The 26,145-nt window shown below is 47.2% G+C and overlaps 1 protein-coding gene across 21 annotated transcripts in view; it reads left to right on the forward strand.

Moving 5' to 3' along the window:
• Positions 1–26,145, forward strand: part of DYSF (dysferlin) — a 253,717-nt gene that overhangs the window by 71,615 nt on the left and 155,957 nt on the right. For 11 of the 21 annotated variants that reach the window (XM_072651404.1, XM_072598690.1, XM_072655480.1 and 8 more), the window contains exons 5-14: positions 6,716–6,830; positions 10,236–10,328; positions 10,658–10,863; positions 13,554–13,682; positions 15,765–15,827; positions 16,405–16,455; positions 18,143–18,173; positions 18,816–18,931; positions 19,983–20,109; positions 21,601–21,704. In XM_072651404.1, coding sequence (XP_072507505.1) covers positions 6,716–6,830; positions 10,236–10,328; positions 10,658–10,863; positions 13,554–13,682; positions 15,765–15,827; positions 16,405–16,455; positions 18,143–18,173; positions 18,816–18,931; positions 19,983–20,109; positions 21,601–21,704 — 1,035 coding nt within the window. The remainder of the gene's footprint in view (positions 1–6,715; positions 6,831–10,235; positions 10,329–10,657; positions 10,864–13,553; positions 13,683–15,764; positions 15,828–16,404; positions 16,456–18,142; positions 18,174–18,815; positions 18,932–19,982; positions 20,110–21,600; positions 21,705–26,145) is intronic. The other 10 variants (XM_072597099.1, XM_072599572.1, XM_072604262.1 and 7 more) reach the window with 1 other exon arrangement.

A 26,145-nucleotide genomic window follows, 5' to 3' on the forward strand; every position in this document is an offset into this window, starting at 1 on the left:
TATTTTTGGTGCTGTTTGAACATTTCATTGGTGTCCTGTTGAAGTTATGGAGACAGAAACAATATTTGGCAGCTGACCTGATACATGCAGTGAGAAAGAGTCAGGCGTGGAGCAAAACCAGGTTCCTTGATAGGGATGAGGGAGAAGACATCGTTGGGGGCCTCTGGGTTACAGACCCACTTACACCCCAACTTTAACCTTCCCTCCCCATCTCTCTCTGTGATCTTCTTCATGGAGACACTCCTATCTCTACTGGGGTTCAGTGATCACCGTCCCCTCATGGGGAAGGTGATAGGACCCATGTCCCACAGCCAGGACTCTGCTCGACTCTGGACTGCCTTCATTTTCTCTCTCTTTGCCTTCACAATCCCCCCAATCCCACGAGAGGCTTGACTCAGACATCCCCACTCACTGTTTACGCTGACTCACAGTCCCTCAGTCTCCCCCCACCCACGTCCCTCTCTGACCACACTCTCACTAGGGTCTCCTGGGTCAAGTCCCTCTCTCCACTGGTGTCTCTGTCTACCCCAATAAACCCTTATCACCCCCTCCCTCAGAAGCACCCAGGGCTGATTATCAAGTTAAGCCTAATTACCAGTTTCAGAAAAGTGTTTTGTGCCATCCTTTTTTTTTAATTTTAATTTTCAGTTCTGTATTCTCTCCCTCCCTTTCCCATTGAGAAGGTAAAAAATATGATAGCTGATGTAAGCTTGATGTCAGAGAAAACTTACCAATCAGAATGATCCCCAAATGGGATGGGTGCCTTGGGGGCTGCCTAGTGGTGTCTCCAACTCTGGGGGGCTTTGGGGGAGATTGTGGCTTCTGAGGGACCTGCCAACTCAGAGACTCCAGTTTTCAAAGTCATGCTTCTTCCTTTATTATGGACTGGTCCAAGTCTCTCATTTATTTATTTATTGTTTCTTCTCTTAATTTCATAGTGGAAACTTTAACCATAACCTTGCATGCTTTTGATGAAGGGAATGAGGGTTCCAGAAAGTCTGGGACAGAAGAGGGAAGTTTCCAGTTGATGGCTGGCGATAGAAGTTTTGGGGAATGGAACAGAAGTTGCCTCCACCTTCCCAGGGCGTCTGGGTCAAGAGTCACCAGGCTGGGGAGGGAGCTGTGCCTTCCCTTCCCTTCTCCTTCTCCCGCTTTGATCCCTGGGGGCTCCGTAGAGTGATTGGGGGTGGGATGGATTATAGATTCAGACCTGGAAGAGACCCCACCCCTTCATTTTACAGATGATGATGCCCTTGACAGTCACAGGGAAGTGGGATCACCCCTTGGGAAAGGGGAGTCTCCACAGGTGACCTGTCCAAGGTCTCCAAGCTAGGAGGCATCTGAACCCAAGGGGATCTGATGAGATCACCAAGTGAGAGCGCCTGGGGAAGAGAAAGAGGGGATCAGCACTGAGGCACTGAGTCACACAGCTAGTACATTCCAGAGGCAAGATCTGAGCCCTGGTCCTCTGGGAAAAAGGAAAAAGCTAAGAATGAATGAATGAACATTTATGAGTGGAAGAATTATTATGACCACAGAACAAGATGCTAACAGGTGCAAAGAAATAGACCACATCCATCCGGGGAAGACTTGTTCCCCATCTGTTGGGATGAAGCCCAGGAGGCTTCCTGGAGGAGGTGAATTTGATACCTTTAGTGACTCCTCTCCTCTTTAAACTTCCATAGTTCCCGGGGCCTCCAGGATCAAACATAAATTCTTTTGTTTGGCTTTTTAGCCAAAACCACCCTAACCAGTGCCCACTCAATTCATTCTACAGGATATCTCAAAAAACCTTAGTGTCACTTTAAGTGTTAAGACCCTACAACTGCACTAAGAATTTTTTGAGACAGGTAGGTGACACAGTGCAGTGAGCACTGGCACTAGAGTTAGGAGGGCCTGGGTTCAAATCTAACCTCACTTATTAGTTGTGTGACTCTGGGCGAGTCACTTAACCCCAATTGCCAAAAAAATCATTTTGGGACATCTTGTGCATTATTTCTCCTCCTCTTGCTATAGTCCAGTCAAAGCCCTTCTTGACACCATCTCCTCTCTCCATGCCTTTGCACTGGCTGTTTCCCATGCCTGGAATGTACTCCTTCCTCATCTCTTTTTAGAATTCTTTACTTCCTTTTAGACTGGCATCCTAGACAGCTGGGAGGAGCGTAGCACACAGAGTGCTGCGCCCAGAGTTGGGGAGAACTGAGTTCAAATCCACTGCAGACACTTACTAGGTGTGTAATCTTGAGCAAGTTACTCAGTCTCTCTCTGCCTCAGTTTCCTCATCTGTAAAATGAGGATCATAATAGCACCTACTTCCCAGGATGATTTTGAGGATCAAATGTGATAATATCTGTGAAGCTCTTTGCTTAGTGCTGAGCACACAGTAGGTGCTTAATAAATGCCTATTATCTTCCCTTTCTTAGACTCAGCTCAAATACAACCTTCTTCTACATGAAGCCTTTTTGGGGTCCTCCAGCTGCTCCCCAAGTTGCCTTGTGATCTTTTGTATGTATGTTCTGTCCATACTTACACATGTAGGTTTGGTTTCCTCTTCTTTTAGAATGGAGGGCAGGGAAAGTTTATTCCTAGCTTGGCCTCCACAGCACAGTGCCTGATGTCCAGTAGGTCCTTAACCAGGGCTTATTGATTGTCATTCAAAAGAGCTGTGGTTTCTTATGTGTAAGGGCATGTTCCACTCATCTGCTCAGGGATTCCAGGTTGTACTTGTGACTTATCACAATCAAAACAGCGATTCCCTCAGAGACCAAAGATGCCAAAACTCTGGGTTTGGGAGTGTTTAGATTAGATTTCCAGCCCTGCTGCTTGTTCCCCTTTGGGCATCACCTTGATCACCTACGAGTTTCCCAGGTCCCTTATGAGGTGATGGCCTTCCCCCCTCACTAGGCTAAGCTGACCTTTGCAGTCATAGGACTATATATTTAGATCTGCAAGGACCCTTCCGGGATTTCTCCTCCTCCCATTTTACAGATGAGGAAGCTGAAGCCAGGAGAGGTTGGGGCTACCCGACTCCTAATTCAGCTGTAACTTGGTAGGACCCTCCAGAGTTGGCCCTCTGCTGGCATAGCCTTTGAGAGTGAGAATAGAAGAGTGGATATTCACATACTGCTTCGAAATTTGCAAAATGCTTTGTATGTGGAATCTCATTGAAGTAGGTATTGTCATTATGCCGATTTCACAGACAGAGCTCATGTAAGCCCTTAGGAGCCTTAGGATCCTTGGTTCAATTTCTACTGCCGTTGATGAGTCAGGCCCCTAGAACTTATCTACAACTCCCTCTCCCCAGGATTCTAGTGTGTCAGAGTGATTCTAATGTCATTGGCTGGTGATTAGTTGAGAATCATTTAGTTAGCCAGTCTTAAGAAGCTTTTTAGAAAGGGGGTACAGTAAGAAAAACTGATACAAAACATCCCCCCCCTTCAAAGGTCTGTGGCATTTTCCTCCACCAGCACGTACAGAGTCCTCAGGAAAGCGAGCACATGTGACGAGAGTAACTCCCAGCTACTGGTTGCTGGCAATTCTTTTCTCAGATTCATGGGGTGTTCAGCAATCCCCCCTTAACTATAATGAGTGATTTCATTCGGTCTGCCCTTGGCTCTTGCTTTCAGAGGATGCAGGGATGCCACTATAGGACACCCATAGGATGATGGGAAGTGTGATGTTCTCTGGACCTTTTGTCATTTGAAAAGTCCTTCGCTGGCTAAAGCTGCAGTGAGAGATCCAGCCAAGACTAGAGCTGAGTCTTCTCCTTCCCTCCCCCCACCAAGGTGGGCAGTAAAGTCACGTTTGTTCCTGTGTCTGGAATTCTTCCAGCTTTAACGAGTTTGAGCATTTATACATGACTCCCAGGGCACAACCAGATTTCTTTGGCTTATACAGACATGACTCTTGTGTAACATCACTCTCATTCGAAAGGTTTTTCACACTTAGAAGCTCCTGATTGATTGGGCATTCTGTCACTTAAGGGCAGTGGGGTGTCTTGGCTGAATAAATGTCAATCAACCCCATTCTTACACAGATAAGGAAACTGAGGCTCACAGAGACTTGCCCGGGATCACACTGCTAGTATGTACCTGATGTGGGAACCAAACCCAGTTCTTCTTGGTTCCAGGTCCAGCACTTTTCTACCCCATCCCACACTACCTTTGACACCTCCCTGCCATGACCTGGCTTTGGAGGACTGGGATGGAGGTTTGAGCATGTGCATTATGCATGGGATCAGGGTGTCCCACCTCTAGGGCTGGCAGAGATTTTAAAGGTCATCCAAACCTACCTTTTGATTTTACAGATGAGGAAACTGAGGCCTGTTGAGGGAGAGGTACTTGCTTAAAGCCACACAGGTGGAGAGCTAAAGTGCCTGATACCTTAGTAAATGCTAGTTGACTGTGGAACTCAGAACTCTGATTCCAGAACCGAGGCTTTTTCTGCTATCCCATACTGCCTCTTGTGACCTTTCCTTCTCTTCATTTTGGGGGAGATTTCCGATGTCTCATATTTCTCTCCAGCCCATTTCATCCCCATCTACTTGTGAGTCTGCATCATTTCACCAACTTCTCATAGAAATGCTTGAGCTTGGGGTTGGATGGTCAACGGGGGACATCTAGCGGTATTTTGGGTAGCAGCAGCAAATGAGCCTCTTGCTGACCTCCCCGCATTCCTCTTCTTCAATTTCCTAATTCCCAGACTTACAGTCTATCATAGAATCGAAAGGTGGGAGGCGCCTCCGGGATTATATGGCTCATTTTTCGGACGAGGATCTGAGGGGAAGTGTGATTTTCCTGGGGTCACCCAGACAACAAAATTAGGGCTAGAAGAATGGATGAGGTCTGGGATGCTGAGACAAAACTCAGTGACCTTGGACACCTCCTCTGTGAAAAAGGAGGGGATTGGACTAGAATATCGGGGGTTCCTAAACTGGTGACCTGGAGACTTTTAGAAACAGATCTTTTCATAACTGCAATGGTGCTGGTGGTCAGTAAACATTTATGAAGTGATGACTGTGTGTCAGGCATGGCCAGCTTCGGATACAAGTACAAGCAAAAAGAAAGACTGTCTTTGCTGTATTCAACATGCTTGTTTTCCTTTGTAATCTTGCATATTTTATTTGACCAATTTAAAAACATTTTTCTGAAAAAGGGCCCACAGGCTTCACCTCATTGCCTGCAGGACCAGGCCACAGGACAGTCTAGAACCCAGGGTCAACTCCAGCTCTAGTATTTCGTGATCCCATGAAATAAGCTTTAAAGTAAAAATGGGTTCCAATATGGCAGGTGTGTTGGTGTGCTGAATGGCTTACCTGCTTTCCTCTTTTTAAATCTTCATTACCAGGCATGGTTGAGTGAGGAAGGAAGTGGGGAGGGGGAAGACAATATACAAGGCATCCCCAAAATCTTAGAGCAGGGTGAAGCTAGACTTTTGGGAAACCCTGTGTGACAGTGAATGGGATGTGGTCACAAAAGGGATAGATAGAAACAACTGTCCCCTTCTGACCTAATCAAAGGGGGAGAGAAAAGCAAACGTTCTTGTTTAGGGGCCCCCATGCCGATGACCCCCTTTACAGGAGAACGTTTCTTTCCCTCCTCCTTTGCCCTGCCCTCTTTGCCTTCTGTCTCAGGCTTAATTGACTTCACTGCCTCATGCTGTCCATGACAGCCGGCTGATTCACGATTCTTCTGTCCTCCCCTTCTGTCCATCGGGTGCCTGGAAAGCCCCCCACCCCCCTTCCTCCTCCTCTGAGAATCCTAATTCAAGGCTGTGCCACCTCCTACAGGAAGCCTGGCCGGATTCCCCTTGGTCTTGCTGTTCTCTCTCTCTCCTCAAATTGGATTGTATTTGTTTTTATGTCCATCGATGTGCTGGTAAATGTTTAACAACTGGCTCTCTGAAAAAACAAAATAAAACACCTGTATACTGGACACACCACCTAGCACAATGCTTGGCACATAGTAGGTGCTTAAATAATGCTTATTGGATTGGATAGAATTCTACTGAATTTGTAACCTCAGCATCTAGTAGACTGGCTGGTATACAGTGGGTGTTTAATGAATGCTTGTTGATGAGGTTGTTGTGAGGACCAAATGTCCTATTGTCCCTACAGAGCTCTGCAAACCTTAAAATGTCATATTAGTATGAGCTATTAGTGGATTTAAAGCAGTTTCTTTCATTTGAAGTGAACTAGTTTCAACCATTGTTTATTAAACACTTTGTGTATGCAGAACTTTGGGCTTGGCGCTTGGAACTGGAAGAAGACTGAATCCTACTTTCCCCATCAAAGAATAATTTATGGGAAGTGAAATGAAGCCCAGGCTAGGAAGAGAAACAGTCATGAAAGGGCATCATGGTACTATGGTATTGGTTTTGAGGACCTGAGTTCCGATTCTGCTTCTGATACTTAGCTGTATGACCTAGGGCAGATTACTTAGCCTTCTTGGTCTCAGTTTCCTCCTCTGTAAAATGATGGGGTTGCACTAGATGGTATCTGAGGTTCCTGCCACCGCTGGCTCTGTAATTCCACGATTCCCTCCTGTGCCTGACATGAGCTGGGGGGCGGGGCAGAGCTGGGGATACCCTGTGGGGATGGTTCATGGAGGGATGCTTCCTGCCTCCCCCTCACACCTCATCACAGACTCTATCTCGTGTTGGGGGGCTGGCTCCTGGGCTGCCACAGTAACCTTGTTCCTCCTCCTCTATCTTCTAGGCATCTCTGGTGCTGCAGGCATCCTACACCCCTCCTCCTGGAGCTGCGCCCCTGTTCCCTCCCCCTGCACCACTGGACACCTCTCCTTCCTTCAGTGAGATGGATGCAGGGGCTGGTAAGGACCTCTCTCATCCACCTGCTTAGTGAATCTAGTGATACCCCAGGATCCCTAGGTGTCCTGGGGAGTTCCCACTGATGACTCCCAGGCCAAGGATAAAATAGGACTAGTCACAGTCCCTGTTGGTGAAAACATCTGGAAACCCACCTGTTGCCTATGAAAAATAACTTGGTGGCTATTCCCCAGCAGTGAACTGGACAGAAGATTTGGGAATGGAACACTGATTGATTATTGTTCAAGACTTACAATTTCCTTAGGTTGAGAGAAACTCCTGGGATGGAAATTCCTTCCACTGATGGGCAGATAGGCAGATGGGCATGATTATCATCTTGAGTCCCCTGGGGTCCTGAGAGGTTCATCAACTTGCCTCAGCTGGCCTAGGCTATTGATTGGGTTGGAGGAAGGGTTTGAACTCAGGGCTGCCCAACTCCAAGACCAGCTCTCTGATCATTAGACCAGACTGTCTCTCTCCTAAGCTAACAGGCCATTGTAAATCATTCAGTGGGTCACTAGCAAGTGCCTGATACATGCCTGGCCACACAGCAGGTTGTCACCAAGGTTGAATATCATCATGTCATGATCTTATGATGTGTCAAGGTTTGCAAAACCAATCATTATCTCATTTGATAATAAGAGCGGCTGTTTGTTCAGTTTTGAGTCCAGGGTACCCCCTGAATGGAAAGCTGGACTCAGTGTCAGGAGGACCCGTGTCTGGATCCCAACTCTTATTACTTTATTGGTGTGCAGTCTGGGCAAATTACTTAATGTGTTAAGATCTTAAGTTCCTCATCTGTAAAATGGACTGCTCCTTAAAATGTACTGCTGCCAGGCCATTGTGAGACAGTGAGCTCCCCATGACTGGAGTTACTTAAGCAGAGGCTGGATGCCCACTTGTTAGGGAAATTGGGGAGTTAGGGAGGGAGGAATGACCCATGAAGCTCCTGTGATTTGATATTACAAAGCTGATATTTGGAGAGACAGGAAGTCCTTAGTTCAAGTCCTGTCTCTGACTCATCCAGGCTTTGACACCCAGTCAGCTCCCTAAGGCAGAGAATTCCAGACAAAGCTGCTGATCTGCATTGGTGAAGGAAGTCTCCATACCAGAAGGTACTGAGCTGAAATCTCGGCTCTGGACAGGAGAGTAAACCACACCAAGCTCCAAGCAGTAACTCAGCCTTGGAGCTCATTGTTAGCCTCACCCCCAAGAGGACACCTCTTGTTAAGAGCCCAGGAGCCCGAAATTTCTTTCAGTCCATTTAGACGCAGGGAGCCAGGTGGGTACTCACTCTTACCAGCTGGACATATGTAAAGGCTGAGCCCAGACAGATGTGACCCAGCCGGAGGCCACATGGTCCGTCATGGGCCCAGAGAGTCAGGTCTTAGGAGCCAAGATGGGCCGTACTGTGCTCTCTCCTCCCTGACATGGTTGAGGAGGGAAGATACCGCCTCTAGACCTGACCCTTCAAGGTTTGCAGAACACCTTCTACTTATTACAGCCTGTGGTCCTCACAACTGCCCTGGGAGGTCAGTGTGATTACTATCCTCTTTCTATAGATGGGGCAACACAGGTAGAGAGGTTAATTTATTCAAGATCATACAGCTAATAAGTCAGAGGCAGTATTCCAAAATAGGTTTTTTTGATTCTAATTCAGCTAGTAGCCTTGTGGCTGGAGCTCTGGGCCCAGAGTGAGCAGGACCTGAGTTCAAATCCAGCCTCAGATGCTTACTAGCTGGGTAAGCCTGGGCAAGTCACTTCACTCCTGTCTGCCTCAGTTTTCCCAACTGTAAAATGGGCTGGAGAAGGAAATGGCAAACCACTCCAGGATCTTTTCCAGGAAAACCCCAAGTGGGGCCATGGAGAGTCTGACATGCCTGAAAAACATTTTTCTTGTTGTTCTTTGCATTTAAATTTTAACCAACTTTTATGAAGCTATTAATGATGTTTTCACATCAAAGTGGTGTGTGTGTGTGTGTGTGTGTGTGTGTGTGTGTGCATGTTACGTAGGTATATGAGACAAAAACCAAGCCTCCAGGACCCCATGGTAGAATCCCTACATAGGATAGGAATAGGAACTGGACCTGTGATTTCTTGATAAAGGGAACTCCTAGGTGAGAAAACCCCCTCCTCAGATGCCGGTTAGCACCTTCTTTACAGCTCATAACTTTAGAGAGCTGGCTGATGCCCGGAGGGGTTAAGTGAGTTGCCTGCAGGTGTCTGGAGCCTGAGTCTTCCTGGTCCTGAGTCCAGCTCCTTTCCTGCTTGGCCACTCTGCCTTTCACAGGAGCCAGAACATCACTACACAGACGACAGGCAGAGGCTACCTGAGGTCTGAAGGGGAGTGCATTTTTAGCTTGGGGAGAAGGATCCAGGAAGGCTTCCCGGAGGAAGCACCTTTGAGCTCGGCCTCAGACAGTCTTAACTAAGCCTTTTTTCAGGATTTGCTACATGCCAGGGACTCCACTAAGAGCTGGAGACACATAGAATGGCCAAAGACAGGTCTTGCCCTCTAGGAACTTACAGTATCCAGCTGTGGACAAGCAGATGCACACAGGATAAACTGGAGACAGTCCCAGAGGGAAGGTAGAATTCAGGGGGTTAAGAAAAGGCTTCCGCTGGAAGGAAGATTTAATTTTCTTCTTCTGGGCCTCCAAGGCAGCCATGGAAGGTAGGAGGCAGGGATGAAGAGGGAGAGAATTCCAGGGATGGGGACAGCCAGCGAAAATGCAAGGTATAACAAGGAGGTCAGTGTCATTAGATTGCATCATTTGGGAGAGGAGAGCAGAGAGTAAAGTGTAAGAAGACTGGAAAGGCCCAATTCACTAAGTAAAGGTGGGAGGGGAAGGCATTCCAGGCAGGGGGAAGAGCCTAAGCAAAAGTATGGAGGTTGAAAATCATGGCAAACTTATAGGACAGAAAATAGTCATTTAGTTTGCCTGGTGTAGGAGAGTAGTGTGAGATAAAGTCACAAATGTGGATTTGTGCCTCACGTGAAGCATCTTAAATACCAAAGTGAAACCTTCAGAGAAGGGTGTGGTGCATCTGAACAAAGAGAGTAGTCAGAGAAGGCTCCGTGGCAGAGGGGGGATTTGAGCTGGGTCTCAACAGATAGGTGGAGGGGAGGAGAAATGGATTTTTCTGGTTGGGGTGGAATGACACCCATTAAACTCAAGGGATGTGGTGGAGTGTTTTGGAGGAAGCCACATGTCTTAACTGACACATGAAGAAACTGAGATTTGAGTGAAGTAATCAGGGATGCTTCCTAGAGGGGGCCAATGGACAGTCAGATGTGGAAGGAGGGCAGGAGAGAAGGGACCGGTGGGGAGGGCGTGAAGGAGAAGAGAGGGAAGGCTCGTTCGACCTTCACCTGCTCTCTGGGGGGTCTGCGCCCTGCCCTGTGCTAGGTATAGGACAGAGCCACGAGGAGACGTGGTCCCTGCTGAGTGAAAGCACCGTGGACACCAGATACTCAGGGAGAAAGTGGCCAGCCCCTGTGGGTGAGCGAGGAGTTGGGGCCCTGTCCCCCCCACCGCCTTCTCTTGCTCATGTAACTCCTCACTCACCTCCATTCCGTGGCTCAGGGTGGGCTTGGGCCATCTGCACTCTTCTGACTGTCCACTAACTTGACTGATGTCTCTCAAGTTTCAGCTGAAGACAGCTGTTGCTCTCTTCTCACTCTCTGTGATCATTTAATTTCTATGGGACATGGGGTAGCAGGGAGTAAGGCACCTGGGGACTCTTGGGACTCAAGGACTCCTGGAGCGACCCAGAGGATGATGGGGGGGGCCAGGACTGACTCCTTCTCTCCCTGTTGACGGCTGAGCAGACACAGGGGGAGAGGAGGACGTGGAAGACCAGGGTCTCACTGGAGATGAGATGGAGCCATCTCAGGACAAAAGTATTCCCCCTGGGCCGGGGGGACCAGTAGCCCCGAAGAAGCCTCCGCTCCACCCACCACCGCACCATCCAGGGGTCAAGAGGAAGAGAAGCACCACCAAAAAGCTGTTGTCGGACAAACCTCAGGACTTCCAGGTGACGAGGCATGGCATCTGTCTGTCTGTCTGCCTCCCTATCTGTCCTCCTCACAACTCCTTCTATTTCAGTTTTCCTCATGGTCAATCAGCAGCTGCTTATACACTCAGCGCATACCACAAGGCATCCCTGAGACAAGGAGAGGTCTTTATCAAATTGTAAAAGTTAGACGTATGGCATACTGGAAAACCACACTAAAAAGGCTATTTTTGGTCAATGATGTAGGCTTGTAGGTCTTAATATTAGAGTATTTTGGCTAGTCGGTACCTTGGGCTTGGGGATGGGATCCAAAGTGCTCTATGGAGGATGGAGTCCCCAAGCTAGCACTGTGATTGTCTGAAAGATTCCATTTGGAGGCTTATCTTTCCATCACAACAGCTAATGCTTTAAAGAAGATCCTCACAGCAACCCAGGGAAGGAGGTGGTATTGTTATCTTATTTTACAGATGAGGAAACTGAGTCCCAGAGAGGTTAACTGACAGATTGTTAGGAGGTCAGATTCTAGATTTAGAACTCCAGAGATCATTGAGACCAGCCCCCTCATCTTCTAGATGAGAAACCTGTGGTGTCTACAGAGGTTACATGATTTGCTCAAGAACACATGATGGGCAGAGCTGGGATATGAACCCAGATCCTCTGACTCCAAATCCATTCAATTCAATTTAAATCAACTAGCATTTATTGTGGTCCTACTATGTGCCAGCCTCTGTGGTGGGCACTGGGAATGAAAAGACAAAAATGAAAGCAGTCCCTGTTCTAAAAGAGCAAGAAGTGAATATGTATACAATGTGGACAAAATCATTGGGGTGAATTCTAGCACGAGAGTCATCAGAAAGGCACCCTGTGGGAGGTGAATGTTGAACTCAGAAGTGAGGGAATTGAGAGGCTCCAAGAGGTGGAGGTGAGGGGGAGAGAATTCTAGAGTTGAGGAATGACCTGTATGTGGGCAGGAAGAAGTAAAGATACCCAAAAGTGGGACGGGGTGCCTCAGGAGGTACTGAGCTCCTCATTACTAGAGGGGTGCAATTGAGGCTGGATGACTGCCTGATGAGAATACTGTTTCCATCCATCCATCCATCCATCCATCCATCCATCCATTCATCCATCTACATCTATCTATCATTATTTGTTTATCCATCTGAATCTTGATCTTTCCAATCTATGGAAGATAGACAAATAGAAGGATAGATAAATAGACAGGATGGATAGATGAATAAGTGGATAGATTGAAAAATAGATGGGTGAATGGGTGGGTAGGAAGATAGATAGGTTGGCAAACAGATATAAAGAGAGATAGACAAATAGCAAATGATAGATAGTAGAAAAGGCATTTAGTGTCAGGATCAAATGAGATGACATGTAAACAAGGCAGCTGAGTGATGCAGTGGATACAACACTGGCTCTTCCAGCCTGTTTTCTCATCTGTATAATGAAAGGAGTGGACCAGATATCATCTAACTTCTCTTCCAGCTCTAAACATGAGGTCCATGATCTGATGTCTATTTATTTATTTTCTTCATATTTCTGTCTCTTCATTTATCCATCTGAATCTATGTCTTTTTATCTATCCCTCATCATCTATCTATCTGTCTCTCTCTTTTCACCCTCTATCCATATCTATTGATTTATCTCTGTCCATCCATGTCTCTATCTTTATCCACTCATCTAAATCTATCTATCCATTTATCTATACTTATCTATCCATCTCTCTTTCTCTATCTCTGACCATTCATATCTATCCATCCACCATTCCATCTGTTTATACATCTAAATCTCATTCTTCCCTGGCCCCGATACATTTATCTGCATATTGATCCTATTCCCTGTTCACAGTTGTGTGTTGTTTTTCACCAAATGAATGTGCTCATGAAACACTAAATAACAAATAACTCTTTATTCTATACTCTCTCATATGACTTCTCTGAGTTTCAGTTTCCTCTTCTCTGACGTGGGATGGGGCAGGAAAGAAGGGAGTGAGATGCTTTTAAAATTTCTTTCCTATGTTGACATTCAATGATTCTCTGGCCAGTTGAGGAAGAGAGACCACAATATAGCCACAGAGCTTACAAAAGTTCTGTGAGGAAAAGACCTGAATTACTTAATAATTTTGTACTTTAAAGATACAGTTATTATTGATTAACATGTATAAATATTGCCAGATGTTTACTGTCCCCTCCCCAACTTTCTGTTCGTGGATATCACATTTAATGTCCACTTTCATGGAGGTAACAGCATCATATTATGGTCTTTGGGGCCATTCTTGCTAAAGACTTAAGGCCCAGTTGTGTTTTCACAACCATGGGCATAATGACATTTGTCCCATGGGTCAGATGGCATAAGGCCAAAAGTTTAATCAATATTCTATCCCTCTGTTTTGGATTATAAGATTCCTTTAGGAAAGGGTCCCTATGAAGGACTACCAAGGGTAGCCTGGCCCCATCATTTATATAGAACCACTGAATTTCAGAAATTTGAGTTACCTTGGAGAAAGGAGTATGTTGTTAATTATTTCATTCTTAACTCTTTTTTTATGGATCATTTTATATCATTCAGCCTCTCGCCTTTAGGGGCACTGAGTCTTGAATGTGCCAGGACTGTCTCAGAGAATATTTTTTCTTCCTTCTTGTTTTTCCTCGCCCACCTTGGGATGTCTCCCTGCCTGCTGGGTGGACCTATATGTCTGCCTGCAGATAAGGGTCCAGGTGATAGAGGGACGCCAGTTACCTGGGGTGAACATCCGGCCGGTAGTCAAGGTAACAGCTTCTGGTCAGACCAAGAGGACGAGAATCCGCAAAGGCAACAGTCCGGTCTTTGATGAGGTAAGAGACGTGGCATGGGAACCTTGTCTCAAAATCTCCTGGTGGTGGTAGGAGAAACTTCGCCGTTGCTGTTTGTATTAATATGGTGGGGTTTTTCTCTCCAGGGTCGGAGTCATTTCTTATGATGAGTGTTGAGCCTTGGTGTTAAGCCTGGGCTCTTTTTAGCAGATCATAAGGACCCTCTTCAAAGATGGTGGCCCTGAATGCGTGACAATTAGAAGTACAGAAATAGCAAGACTGAATCCAAGTCTCCAGCAAATCTCTAGAGTCCAAATCTAACAGTCTTTCCATGACATGGCATGCAGTCTCAGAAGCTGCTGTGGCCAAAATAATAAACAAACAAACAAACAAACAAATCAGATAATGACAAGCCCCATCACTTGGTGGCCAACCCTTTGGTGATAAGTCTGCTTTTATCCCATCTTTTCCTAGGCTGGTCTTCACCTGGGAGATACTCATTTACATGGAGCTCTACCAGCTTGTGGGATCTACCAGCACACACACTTTATTGGTGTAGTCTTTGAGAGTGTGGGGTTCCTTCCATACTATGGTATAGGATTAGAAGAGGGTACAGGTCTTGGAGTCGGGAAAGTCTGGATTCACATCCCACCTACAACTTACAGGCTGGGTGAAGTCACTTAATATCTTAAGTCTCAGTTTTCTTATTTGTAAAATGGGAGGGGGGGAGGTTGGACACGATGGCTTTCTAGTTCCAGAGCCATGACCTCACATGGGATGGTTGACCTATCCCCACTGATTGCTGGGACAGCCCCTTCTGAAAAGTCAGACTTGTCTTGGTAATCTTATAGGAAGGAAAATCTGTACCCAGGAGAGCCACAGGGAGTCATGGGAGGGCACAGACTGGTAGACTAAAGGGGGAACATTGTTAGGTATAAGCAGCACCTGCCTTGAAGAAGGTGGTCTGAGTCTCAGCTCTGAAGGCTGGCTCTCCTTTCCTCTAGATAATTCCTTATAGAATAGATCACAACATCAACGTAGAAGATTCAGAGCAGGTAGTTCAGATTCAGAGCCTGGGAAGAAGAGAGGGATATTTTCAGGGAAATTCTGTCATAATTTCTGAGGGATCATGAGCTCCTTGACAGCAGGGCTGGCAGGTCAGGGTCACCTCTCCATTATGGTCAGTAATTGTTGGAGAACATTAATGGGGCTCCCTTTTCCCTGTAGCACAATGATATTTGCTTTTGTCTATGTGCATTTATTATACCTTTCCCCCTTGTGGGGTGGATATTTCACAGAATCTTAGAAGTTTAGGGGCAATGGGGACCTCAGCCTACAACTGAACAGAAATTCCTTTCCAACATCTTCAATGAGCCAGCGAGAGATCATCCATTCACTGCCTGAAGACCTCTACGGAGGGAGAACCCACTACCCAAAGTGGCCCTTGATCCACTCCAGTTCAGCGCTAATGACATAGAATAAAAAAATGACATCAAATCGAAATCTGCCTCTTATGTTCATTGCTCCTAGTTCTTGTCTCTAGGACCAAGAAGCATGGGACCAATCCTTCTTCCTCTTCTGCATGACAACCTTTCAAATACCCTGTATTTGAAATTTCAAACACACTGTATTTAGCATGTCTACCATTTCCCATTTTCCACTATTTCAAAGAAAGCCACTATGAATATTTTGGTACAGGTAGGTCTTTCCTCTCATCTAGTAACTTCTGCAGGGCAGAGATGAAACTAGGGCAGAGTGATCAAGGCTTTGCTGCAGAGTGCTATAATTTACAGGGTGTGAAAATTTAACACATTTGTTCTTTCTGCAGCCAAAAGTCAGTAGAGTGACTAGTTTTCCTTTCTGAACAACTAAATTTGTCTTAACTCTTAAATAATTTTTCACATAACAAATTAGAGAGTTGATGTGAGGGTATGTTTTGTGTTATTTGTCCTTGGCACCAAAATTATTAAGCATCTTAGGATATAACTTTAGCTATTGAGTTGACTGGGTCAAAGAGTATGAATGATCTTGTGTGTATTGTACCTTACCAGTGCTATCCCCCCTTTCCCCACCATTGCCTAATTGTGAATAATGACCAGTTCTTACTGCATGTGTTTTTGACAGACCCTTTTCTTCAATGTCTTTGAGTCTCCAGCGAATCTGTTTGATGAACCCATCTTTATCACAGTAAGTAGAGGAAGGAAGAGAAGAAGGGAGGGAGGGAGGGAAGGAGGGAGAGACAGACAGACTGAGAGAGAGAAAGAGAGAGAGAGAGAGAGAGAGACAGAGAGAGACAGAGAGACAGAGACAGAGAGACAAAGACAGAGACAGAGAGACAGAGAGAGAGACAGAGACAGAGACACAGAGAGAGAGAGAGACAGAGGAAAGAGAGAGACAGAGGAAAGAGAGAGACAGAGAGAGTTAATGCCTGGACATGCATAAAATAACATTGAAGACTGCTGACCTGCTGACCATTTTTGTTCAGAATTAAGACAAAGACATGCATGGGGGGAGGAGGGGGATGAGGGGTGGCTATCAGATTTGCAGATGACATAAACCTGGGGGGGATAGTTAATCTTTTAGGACCAGGATCCAAAAAAAAAAAAAAATCTCAACAGGTCAGAACAAGGAGCTGAAACTGGTAAGATGAAATGTTATAGGGATAAATGTGGAGTCTTATATTTAGGTTCAAAATATCACCTTCAGATATACAAGTTGGCTTAGTAGCTAATTTTACGTGTTTTCATTGATTTCATCCCTCCAGGTAGTCGATTCCCGCTCACTGAGGACAGATGCTCTTCTTGGGGAGTTTCGGGTAATTATTATCTTTGCTTATTACCATCTCTCAATTGTCCATTGGAGGGGGGGTATGGATAATCCACAAATCATTTTTCTTTGGCTTTGTAATATACACATGCATACACCCCTCCTTGCCATACACACACAGACAAACACACACACCCTGGATTTCCTGAGCTCCCATTCTCTGAGGCTGAGGATATAGACAATATTTAACAACCAGCTCTCCAAGAAAAACAATACTCACAACACTCTTTTAATTTCATCTGCATCATTAGCATTTTCTCCATCACTTTCTTAAGTCTAGACAGTCAACACAACAAGTCTTTATGACTAATTTATCCGTAAAGAGATGGAGGATTTTCATCTCCCATTAACAGTCAAATCAAATACATTTTTATTTTACGGGAGACAATATATCCTAATACAGGATTCTAAACATTTTTGGGGGGTCCTGGACCCCTTGTCAGTCTGATGAAGCCTGTGGACCCCTTCTCAGAATCGTATTTTTGAAGGCATAAAATGAAATTGGTAAGATTATAAAAGAAACTACTTATAGTAAAATCCCGTTATGAAAGCATTAAGAGAATAAATTCTCAGCCCCCAGGTGAAGAGCCCTGCCCTCATGGATAGAGTACTGAACATGGAGCATAAGCTCATAGGTCTGGAGAGGGAAGGACTGAGAAATCATTTAATCCTACCTCCCCGTTCTACAGATGAGAAAACTGAGGTCAGTAAGATCTGAATGTGAATCCTCTCTCAGACACTTACCAGCTGTGTCGTTAAGGGCAAATCACTTCACTCTCAGCCTCAGTTCATCTGCAAAATGGGGAGAATGTGTAGGCACAGTAGACAGAGGGCCTGCCATGGAGCCAGGATGCTCTTGGTTTTAGACCGTGGCTGTGTGACCCTGGGCAAGTCACATAAGCTCTAAGGCTCCTAAGTAGCTCTCCAGATGAACTGTTTATTTATGTTGGTGGGAGGAGTTTATAGACTCATAGATTTAGAATCGGTGGGTTGCATAAAGACCATGGAGTTCAAACCCTTCATTTTACAAAATGAGGTGACCAAGGCACAGAGAAATTAGGTGACTTTCCTGCGGTCAGAAAGCTGATAAGTGCCTGAAGTGGAATTCATACTCAAGTCTCAGCTCATTCTATGCACTAGTCCGTTTTTGTTTCATCTATTGCAAGAGTCACAGGTCCAACCTTCACCACAACAAAAAAGGAAAACAATGTATGTGTATCTATGAAAAGATGTGTAATATGTACAATACTATACATATACACATGTATATGTATAATATAATATAGTTTATATCATATAATTAAATAATTATATGAGTCCACTATAACACATAACACATACATTAAACACACACATGTACACATGTACATTATATACATGTATGTATATGCACATGTATGTACTGTATGTGTATATATTTACCCTTTGTAAACAGTGAAGTGGTATGTAAATATCTATTATTTTATTTCTATCAATAAAATTCTCAGGGTCAATAAATATTAATTTCCATTTCCCTGAAAAATTCTGTTTTACAAAATGGACTTACTCCTTATCCATTCTTTCAAATGGAATTTTAATCTTATTTTGGCCTTGGCTTCTCTGAGCCCACATGCCCTTTGCTCCTAGACCCAGGTTGGGGGGTTAATAATTCATTTTTTTCTTCTTTTGAATTCCAGATGGACATTGGATCAGTTTATGCAGAACCCAGTGAGTTTAAGGAGGTTGTCCTGGCTGCTTCCCAGATGGGGGTGCTGGGAAACGCTTTGGGACCCACATTTTGACTGATCACTTATTCCTTTTCCCTGTGGGCATAGAAGGATTTATCTAGGGCTTCAAAGTTGTAAACTGATAAGGAAGAGGGTTCATCCATTGACTAATCGGTATGGATACCTTTGCACGTAGAAATAGCTGCCCCCATAGTCCTTTCACCCCAGCCTTCTCCATCCAGAATCCCAGCTCTGATAGTGGTTCCTAGGTGTAGTGTAGGGAAGGTTGAGGACACCCTCCCTGATGCTGCTCTCATAGGGCAAGGAGGGTCCCTAATTCTCCTCCCCAATTCTATTGACCTCTCTAGCCTGGGATTTCCACTTTGAGGAGTCCAGGGTGTTTACTGGTTTTTAAATGTGAGACCAGAGGTTTCAACTTCTGTGGCCATGTGCCAGAACCCAGAGCCTGCCCAGTAGCAGGCCCTGGGGTCCTGCTAGCCCTAGATTCCTTCCCACTTCTATGAACCTCACCCAGGTTTGGGGGTTTGTGTGCAGAGTAGTGGGGCAGGACTCTCAGGCACCCAGACTTCATTTTAAGGAGAGGGCAGGGACTTCAGTCACTAATGGATCCCCTCTCTTATAGGACACGCCTATCTCAGGAAGTGGCTGCTACTTTCGGACCCTCGTGACTTCTCAGCCGGGGCCAAAGGTTACTTAAAAGTCAGCCTTTTTGTACTGGGTCCAGGAGATGAAGCCCCTGTGAGTACTGGTTTTCTTGGGCACATTGTCCTGGGACACGTGGGCTTTTCTGCTTGGCATCATGTCTGTAGCCTGGCACCATACCTGGGGGACAGCAGCTCCCCCACATTGATGGGGAAACTGAGCCCAAGCCAGGAGAATGACATCCCCTAGGTCACACAACAAGTCCTTGGGAGCAGAGAATGAAAACTCGGGGGTTCTGGCTTCTAGCCCAGTGCCCAAGGAGGATGATGTCACTCTGCCTGGGAGGAAACTTCTGATGTCACCTCTGAGTTTGGCCTCTTGTTCCTGGCCCCAAAGAATAAACCTGGTGTTTATGATGGCCTGCCTGCTTATGTCCATTACGAGATGACCCATTCCTCTCACTCCCAGCATGTTCCTTGATGTCTTTAGGTAACCCAAGAAATTAATCCCACTATCTCTCTTGTTTGCCTTTCCAAAGGAGGAAGCTAGGTGGTCCAGGGGATAGAGTGCTGGGAGGGGCATCAGGAAGATCCTGAGTTCAAATCTAAACCCCAGGACTTACTAGCTGTGTGATCCTGGCGAGTCACCTAACCTCTGTCTGCCTCAGTTTCCTCAACTGGATAATAATACCATCTGACCTCCCATGGCTGTTGTTGAGATTCTATCTGTCTGTCTGTCTATCTAATGGCTTTAAAAATACGGGCTATTATTATACATCAGTGTCTTAGACCTTCTCCCAATGGCTTTTTACCTCTGTCCTATCATTTAATCCTCACTGTAACCATTGTGAAGTGAGTAGGGCAGAGATTATCATCCATGTTGGACGAGTCAGGAGGGGAACCCCGAGTGAGTGACTTGAACAGGCTCACAATTAATTAATGGTGGGACTGTAATAGAACTCTCTTGTCCCCTAGGCTGGTGCTGCCAGCCTTGGTGTTCTGACTCCCTCTGGTCCTTTAAAAACAAAACAAAACAAAAAATAACTGTCCATCAACATTCTGCGTTAAACTTGCATCTTCTCAAAAGCCCACCCTGACTGACTCCCTCGCTGATTTGGATTTGGTCTGGTGTTTGCTTGGCTTCCCAGTTGGAAAGGAAAGAACCCATGGAAGACAAGGAAGACATTGAGGGAAATCTCCTTCGTCCCACTGGCATGGCCCTGCGTGGGGCGCATTTTTGTCTGAAGATTTTCCGGGGTGAAGATCTGCCCCAGAGTGAGTCAGGGAGCCTTTTGGGAGTTTGGAGGATGGGCCGATGGGATGCTTCCTGAAGGCAGGGTGGGAGAGGTCTCTTCTTTCTTCCACCCCACCTAGTCAAGGGTCGTTCCTTTATAAACACCAGGGAGATTGTAGCCAACATCTGAGGAAGCAGCCTGGCTGTTTGAGTCCTGTGGGATGGGCTGGATCCCTTTACAAAGAATTTCTCCACTTCTATTCACAAAGTCCATTGTTTAAGGGAGGATTTCTGCTCCCATTGTGGTCATTAGTAAATAAAATGTGTTTGTATTTCCATTTCAAAACTAGAAAGACCAGATTCGCACTGCCTCTGACACCTATTGGCTGTGAGAACCTGGGCAAGTCACTTAACCTCTGAATACTCTAGTTTAGTCTTTAAGACTCTGAGTTGCAGAGAAGTTAGCGATCTGCCTTAGTAGAGGGACTTTCCTCATCTGGGAGCTCCCTAGGAAGAGGCCATGACAGGTCCAGTACTATTGCTATCATTCTTAGGTATCCCATGGACAGGATACCTGGACGGTGTGGGTGCTCTGGCATCCGTGTAGACCCAAGGGGTCACTGCTAAGGCACTGGCAGACAGTAAGGGGAGCCACATCAGCCTCAGGGTAAGGGCAATTCTCACTTGTTCACTCCCTTTTGGGGAGCTTGCTGCCTCTGGGATCACATGATCACCCCACCAGGAGCTGACCCAACCTGCTTGCAGCTAGAACAAGCCAGGGCCGAACTTGGCTTCTTCCTTTTGGTTCAGAAGCAGCTGCCACTGCCATGGGCAAAACACCTGACCCTGAGCCTGGGGTGCTGGGCAGGGGGAGTGAGGAATGAGCCAGATTCACCTAGAGTGGTGTGAACGCTGGGAAGTGGCCCCTGCCTCATTTGACCTCCAGCCCATCTTAGGATATGGATGGTAACTGGTCCTTCGGATCACTGGTGTAGGGAACGCCCAGCTGAGAACACTTCCTTTACCTGTGTAGGTCAGCACCTTCTCTGCAGCTTAGGGAGCTGCCTAGAGCCCTGAAGGGCTGTGACTTGTCCAGGGTCACACAGCTAGTACATGTGAGGCACTTCTTAAATTCAGCTCTTCCCTGAATTCAAGGCAGCCCGACCCTGCCCCTCTGCCACACAGCGATTGCTTAGTCATTCATTCACTCATTCACATTCATCCATTCTTTCATTTGTTCATTCATTTCTTTTTCCATCCATTCATTCACCTACCCATTCATTTTTCCATCCATCTCAGAATGGAGTCCCAAGTGTGGGGCCTGTGTTCATGTTTGTGCATCTTTCCTCCCCACCCCCCACCATACAGTGATAGCGGCAGGATAACCGTGATGATAATTAGGAAGACAATGAAGAGAACTTCCATTTCTCTGCCCCTGGGGTGGGGGAGGGTCAAGGAAGAGGAGCTTTCTCGGATGGAGGCTTTAGAGACTGGACAGCAGGACTGACTCCAGCCTTCTCTCTTCCATCCAGTGGATGATGCTGTGATGGACAACGTGAAGCAGATATTTGGCTTTGAAAGCAACAAGAAGAATCTCGTCGACCCCTTTGTGGAAGTCAGCTTTGCAGGAAGGATGGTGAGGAGGCGGGGCCAGTCCTGGGTCACCTGTCTGAGGGACAGCCTGCATCTGGCCAGGCCCTGGGAGATGTTGGGGGTGGGTGGTGGGTGGAGGAAGGAGAGAGAGAGAGAGAGAGAGAGAGACAGACAGACAGACAGACAGACAGACAGAGACAGAGACAGAGAGAAAGAGAGACAGAGGGCCAGAGACAGAGACAAAGAGAGAGACAGAGAGAGACAAAGAGAGACACACAGAGAGATAGACAGAGACAGAGAGACAGAGACAGGGAGACACAGAGAGACAGACAGAAAGACAGAAAGAGAGAGACAGAGACAGAGATAGAAAAACAGAGAGGCAGACAGAGACAGACAGAGAGACAGACAGTGACAGAGAGAGACAGAGACAGACATAGAGACAGACAGAGAGAGAAATAGACAGAGACAAAGAGAGACACAAAGAGACACAGAGCGAGACAGAGAGAGAAAGAGAGACAGAGAGAGATAGAGACAGACAGAGGGACAGAGAGAGAGGAGACAACACACACACACATACACACAGACACACAGACATACAGACACACACACACACACACATACACACACACACACACACACCATTAGGTGCGAGACATTGAGCTAAGTGCTGGGAATACACAGACTGAAGTCTTATGTTTCTGGCCCAAAGGGAACTCAGGTACCATTGAGGGAAGGGAGGGGTTAACGTGTACGCATAAGTAAATACAACATATGTACAAAATCCAAATGAAGTCTCTTTTTTGGATGGGGTAGGGGAGAGTGCTGACCCAGGAGAGTGGGGGAGGGGTGCAAATTAGGAAAACCCCCTGAGAAGTGGCATCCAAGCTGGTCTCTTTACAGAGGTTGACTGACATTCAAAGAGATGGTTATGATGAGGGAGAGTGTTCTAGGTGTGGAGGACAACCTGGACAAAGGCAGAGAAGTGAGAGATGGGAGGTAGCTAGGTGGTTCGGTGGATCATCCATTGAGTAAAGGGCTTGGAGTCAGGAACACCTGAGTACTTCTTAGCTCTATGACCCAGGACAAGTCATTAACCTCCCATCTATCAAATGAGGATGATAATAGTGCCAACCTCACATGATGGTTGTGAGAATCAAGTAAGGTAACCTGATAATTGCTTTGCATAACTTAAAGTGCTTATAAATGCTGGCTTATTGATGGTGATGATTTAGTTAGGGGAACAAAAAGGGGGACAATTTGGCTGGAATGTGAACTCTGTGTGTGTGTGTGTGTGTGTGTGTGTGTGTGTGTTTTATATGAACTGAGTCTAGGAATCAATGCTGGAGCTAGATTGTGAAGATTTTAAATGCCAGAAGATAGGCTATGTTATTTTAGAGGCACTGGGGATCCTCTGACGCTTCTTGAGAGGGGGAAGAATGTCAAGGTGGCAGCTCTTTGGAGGCTGGATTGGAGAAGGTATTACTGGAGATTTCCAACTTTGCTATTTTTCTTCCTACTTCTCTGAGCAGAAAGTACCGGTCTCATTGGGCAGATAGAAAAACTGAGGCAAAGGGATTAAATCATGTGCTCACAGATCTAGAAGGGAACTCAAAGGTTTCATTTTCCAGGGAAGGAAACTGAGGCTCAGGTCAACATATGGGCTCTTGGTAAAGATCTGTAATAGTCTGGCTGAGCTGACTGGGGCTAGGAGAGGTGAGGAACTTGTCCAAAGTCATACTGGTCCTCAGCGTGGGAGCCAGGGTTTCAATCCAAGTCCTCCACCTCCTAAGCCAGTATTCTCATGCAGCAGGCTGTCTCCCAAAGTCACCCAGCAAGTCCGAGGTAGTCACAAACTTTATCTCCAGGCTCTGGTCCTATTCTCTCTCCATTGACTGCCTCCCTGGCGCCCCTGGAATGTTTAAACTGCCCCTACAACCCATACCCGGAGTTTCCACTCCTCCTTTTTCCAACCCCAATAAGCTTTATTGATGTGAATCTAGCACTTCTGAGGTTGCAAGAGTTTATATAGATGACCTCATATGAGGCTCACGGCAACCCCGGCAGGGTCTTATTCTCCCCATTTTCTAAATGAGGAAACAGCCTCAGAAATGATTTGAGGGTAGACGCAAAGCTTGCTGGAGGCGGGATTCAGACCCCGGTTTGCCTGATTCCAAGAACGGCATTGGCTCTAGTACACCAGGCTGACTCCAAATCCTATCCAGCAGCTTATAGGTGGGAGGCAGGATGCTGTGGAAGGAAGAACCTGGGGAGGAGAGGAGAGGGGGCTCGGGAGCGGCAGGGAGGGAGGGGCTAAGAGTCTGGGTGACTGTGGGAGCATCAGCCCCCGCTCTCTGGGCCTTGGCAGCCTCACCTGGGTCAGGAATGCTCTGCACTGGTCTCTCAGGTTCCTTCCAACCCCCTCCATGTGCCCCCCTCCCCGCCCCATAGATTTTTACCTGCCATGCTCATGTCTGGGGAGGAAGGCAGGGGCCAAGGAGCGTGCCAGGGGGCAGCGTCCGCCTGTGTGATGTGGCTTTTTGCAGACGTTGGGGCCGCCAAGATGTTATTGCAGGAAGCTCACCTGCGGGGAGCCGGGAGCCGGGGGCCAGAGGAAAGAGGGGGGAGGGCGGCCAGGACTTCCCCAGCTGAAACTCCATCCCGCCCTCCCTCTGTCCCTGGGGTTCCCTGCCCCATCCTTCTAAGCCCTGCCTTCCCCTCACATCCCCTGCTCCCTAATTTGTGAGCCTTTGGGGAGCCCGCAGGAGGGACTTTGGCCACTCGCTCTACTCCAAGGCGGCCGACTCGTAGGACAGCCCCCCCGGCCCCCCCCACCCCGCTCCAGTCCTGCCTTGCCTCTATTCCTGCTTTTCCTTTGTTCCTGCTTGTGTAGATCCGTATGTCGTGTGTGTGTGTGTGTGTGTATGTGCGTTGTGCTAAGATCATAACCCGTGCTGTGAGTTTGTCTGTATGGAACATGTGTGATGTCTGGGTACCAAGTGCTCGCGGTCGCTGTCCATCCGCATGTGGTGTGTGTATGGGCGTGTTGTCTGGATGCGTGGTATATTTATGGCATATGCCGTGTATGCGTGCTGAAGCCCTCTCTGCTCAGAGAGGCTGTTCGTCTGTCCGTGTTTGTATGTGGGCCGTGTAGATGGGCGCTGAGGCCAAACGACGCCCCCCCCCCCCCCCCCCCCCCGCCCCCGCCACTTTCTGGCTCTCATGTCTTCTGCATGAACCCCAGGAGGATGCTCAACCCCACTCTGCCCCAGCCTGGTCTGGGCGCAGTTCCCCATCTGCACACACCGTGGTGCTGCTGTCTAAGGAACCGCCTGGCAAAGGCGGGCCCTGGAGACTGAACTGCCCGTCTGAGCAGAGAGCCCAGCCCGGCCACCAGAGCCCAGTCCAGCCCGGGAGAGGCCAGCTAGCTCAGCCCAGGAGATGCCGGCCTGGGAAGAGCTGGTGCTGCTTTGGTGGGGTGGAGAGAGAGAAGCCAATAGAAGTTTGTAAAGAGACCCACAAAGGGAGAGGGGCTGTTCAGGACATGTCCTTGGGGGAGAACAGGGAGCCATCACCCCCCTCTAAAGTCCCTCATTGTTCTCCTTGGGAGGGGGGCTCTCTGGGGACAGGGGTGGGGCCTGTTTGATGTACTGGGTTGACCCATTGTCCCCTCATTCTCATAAGCAGGGGCCATCAGAGATCCATTGCTCCCCTGCCCAGGGAGCTTGGAAGTCCTTTGGCCAGACTGAGGGCCCCTGAAATCCTCTACTCTGGCTCAGGAGAAAACAGAAATCCAGGCTTGCTCCAAACCTCTCCTCATATAGCCTTTATTCCTCAGAATCGGTGATGGAGAGTCTCCTCAGAGAGGATCTAGCAGGTGACAGACACAGATCATACCCTGGGTCATGCAGAGAGACTGCCAGTGTGTGCCCTTGGATGGGCCAGGCTGGGCCTTGGCGCCCAGGGAGCTCCAATCTGAGACTGATAAATTTCACTGACACTTTACAGTGGCATTTATTGAGGGACTTAAGATTTGCCAAACACTTTCCAAATATGATCTCATTTGATCCTCATAACAACACTGGAGATAGATACTATGATTATCTCCCATTTTGTGGATAAGGAAACTGAGACAAAGAGATATTATGTGACTTGCCCATAGACAGTAAGTGACTGAGGCAGGATCTGAACTCAGGTCTTCTTGACTCCAAGTCCAAACTCTCTCTACAATGCCACTTAATTTCCTAGAGTCAGGACACCCACCTACTTCATTCCCCCCAGACCCCAGACCAATGTCCTTCAGGTGGAGGTGGGTGGGACAAGAGGAGAGGTGTCTAGTGTGATTCAGGGTACAGGGGAGTCCTGTGTAGGACTTAGTGTCCAGAATGGAAAGGGGGGGATGCTCATGTGATCCTGGAGAAGAGAAGGTTGGGGTGGGGCAGGGGCAGGCAGAAGGGCTATGCATGAAGGGCAATTGTGGAAGAGAC

This window comes from Notamacropus eugenii, chromosome 1 (assembly GCF_028372415.1).
Source record: "Notamacropus eugenii isolate mMacEug1 chromosome 1, mMacEug1.pri_v2, whole genome shotgun sequence".
Lineage (NCBI taxonomy): Eukaryota > Metazoa > Chordata > Mammalia > Diprotodontia > Macropodidae > Notamacropus > Notamacropus eugenii.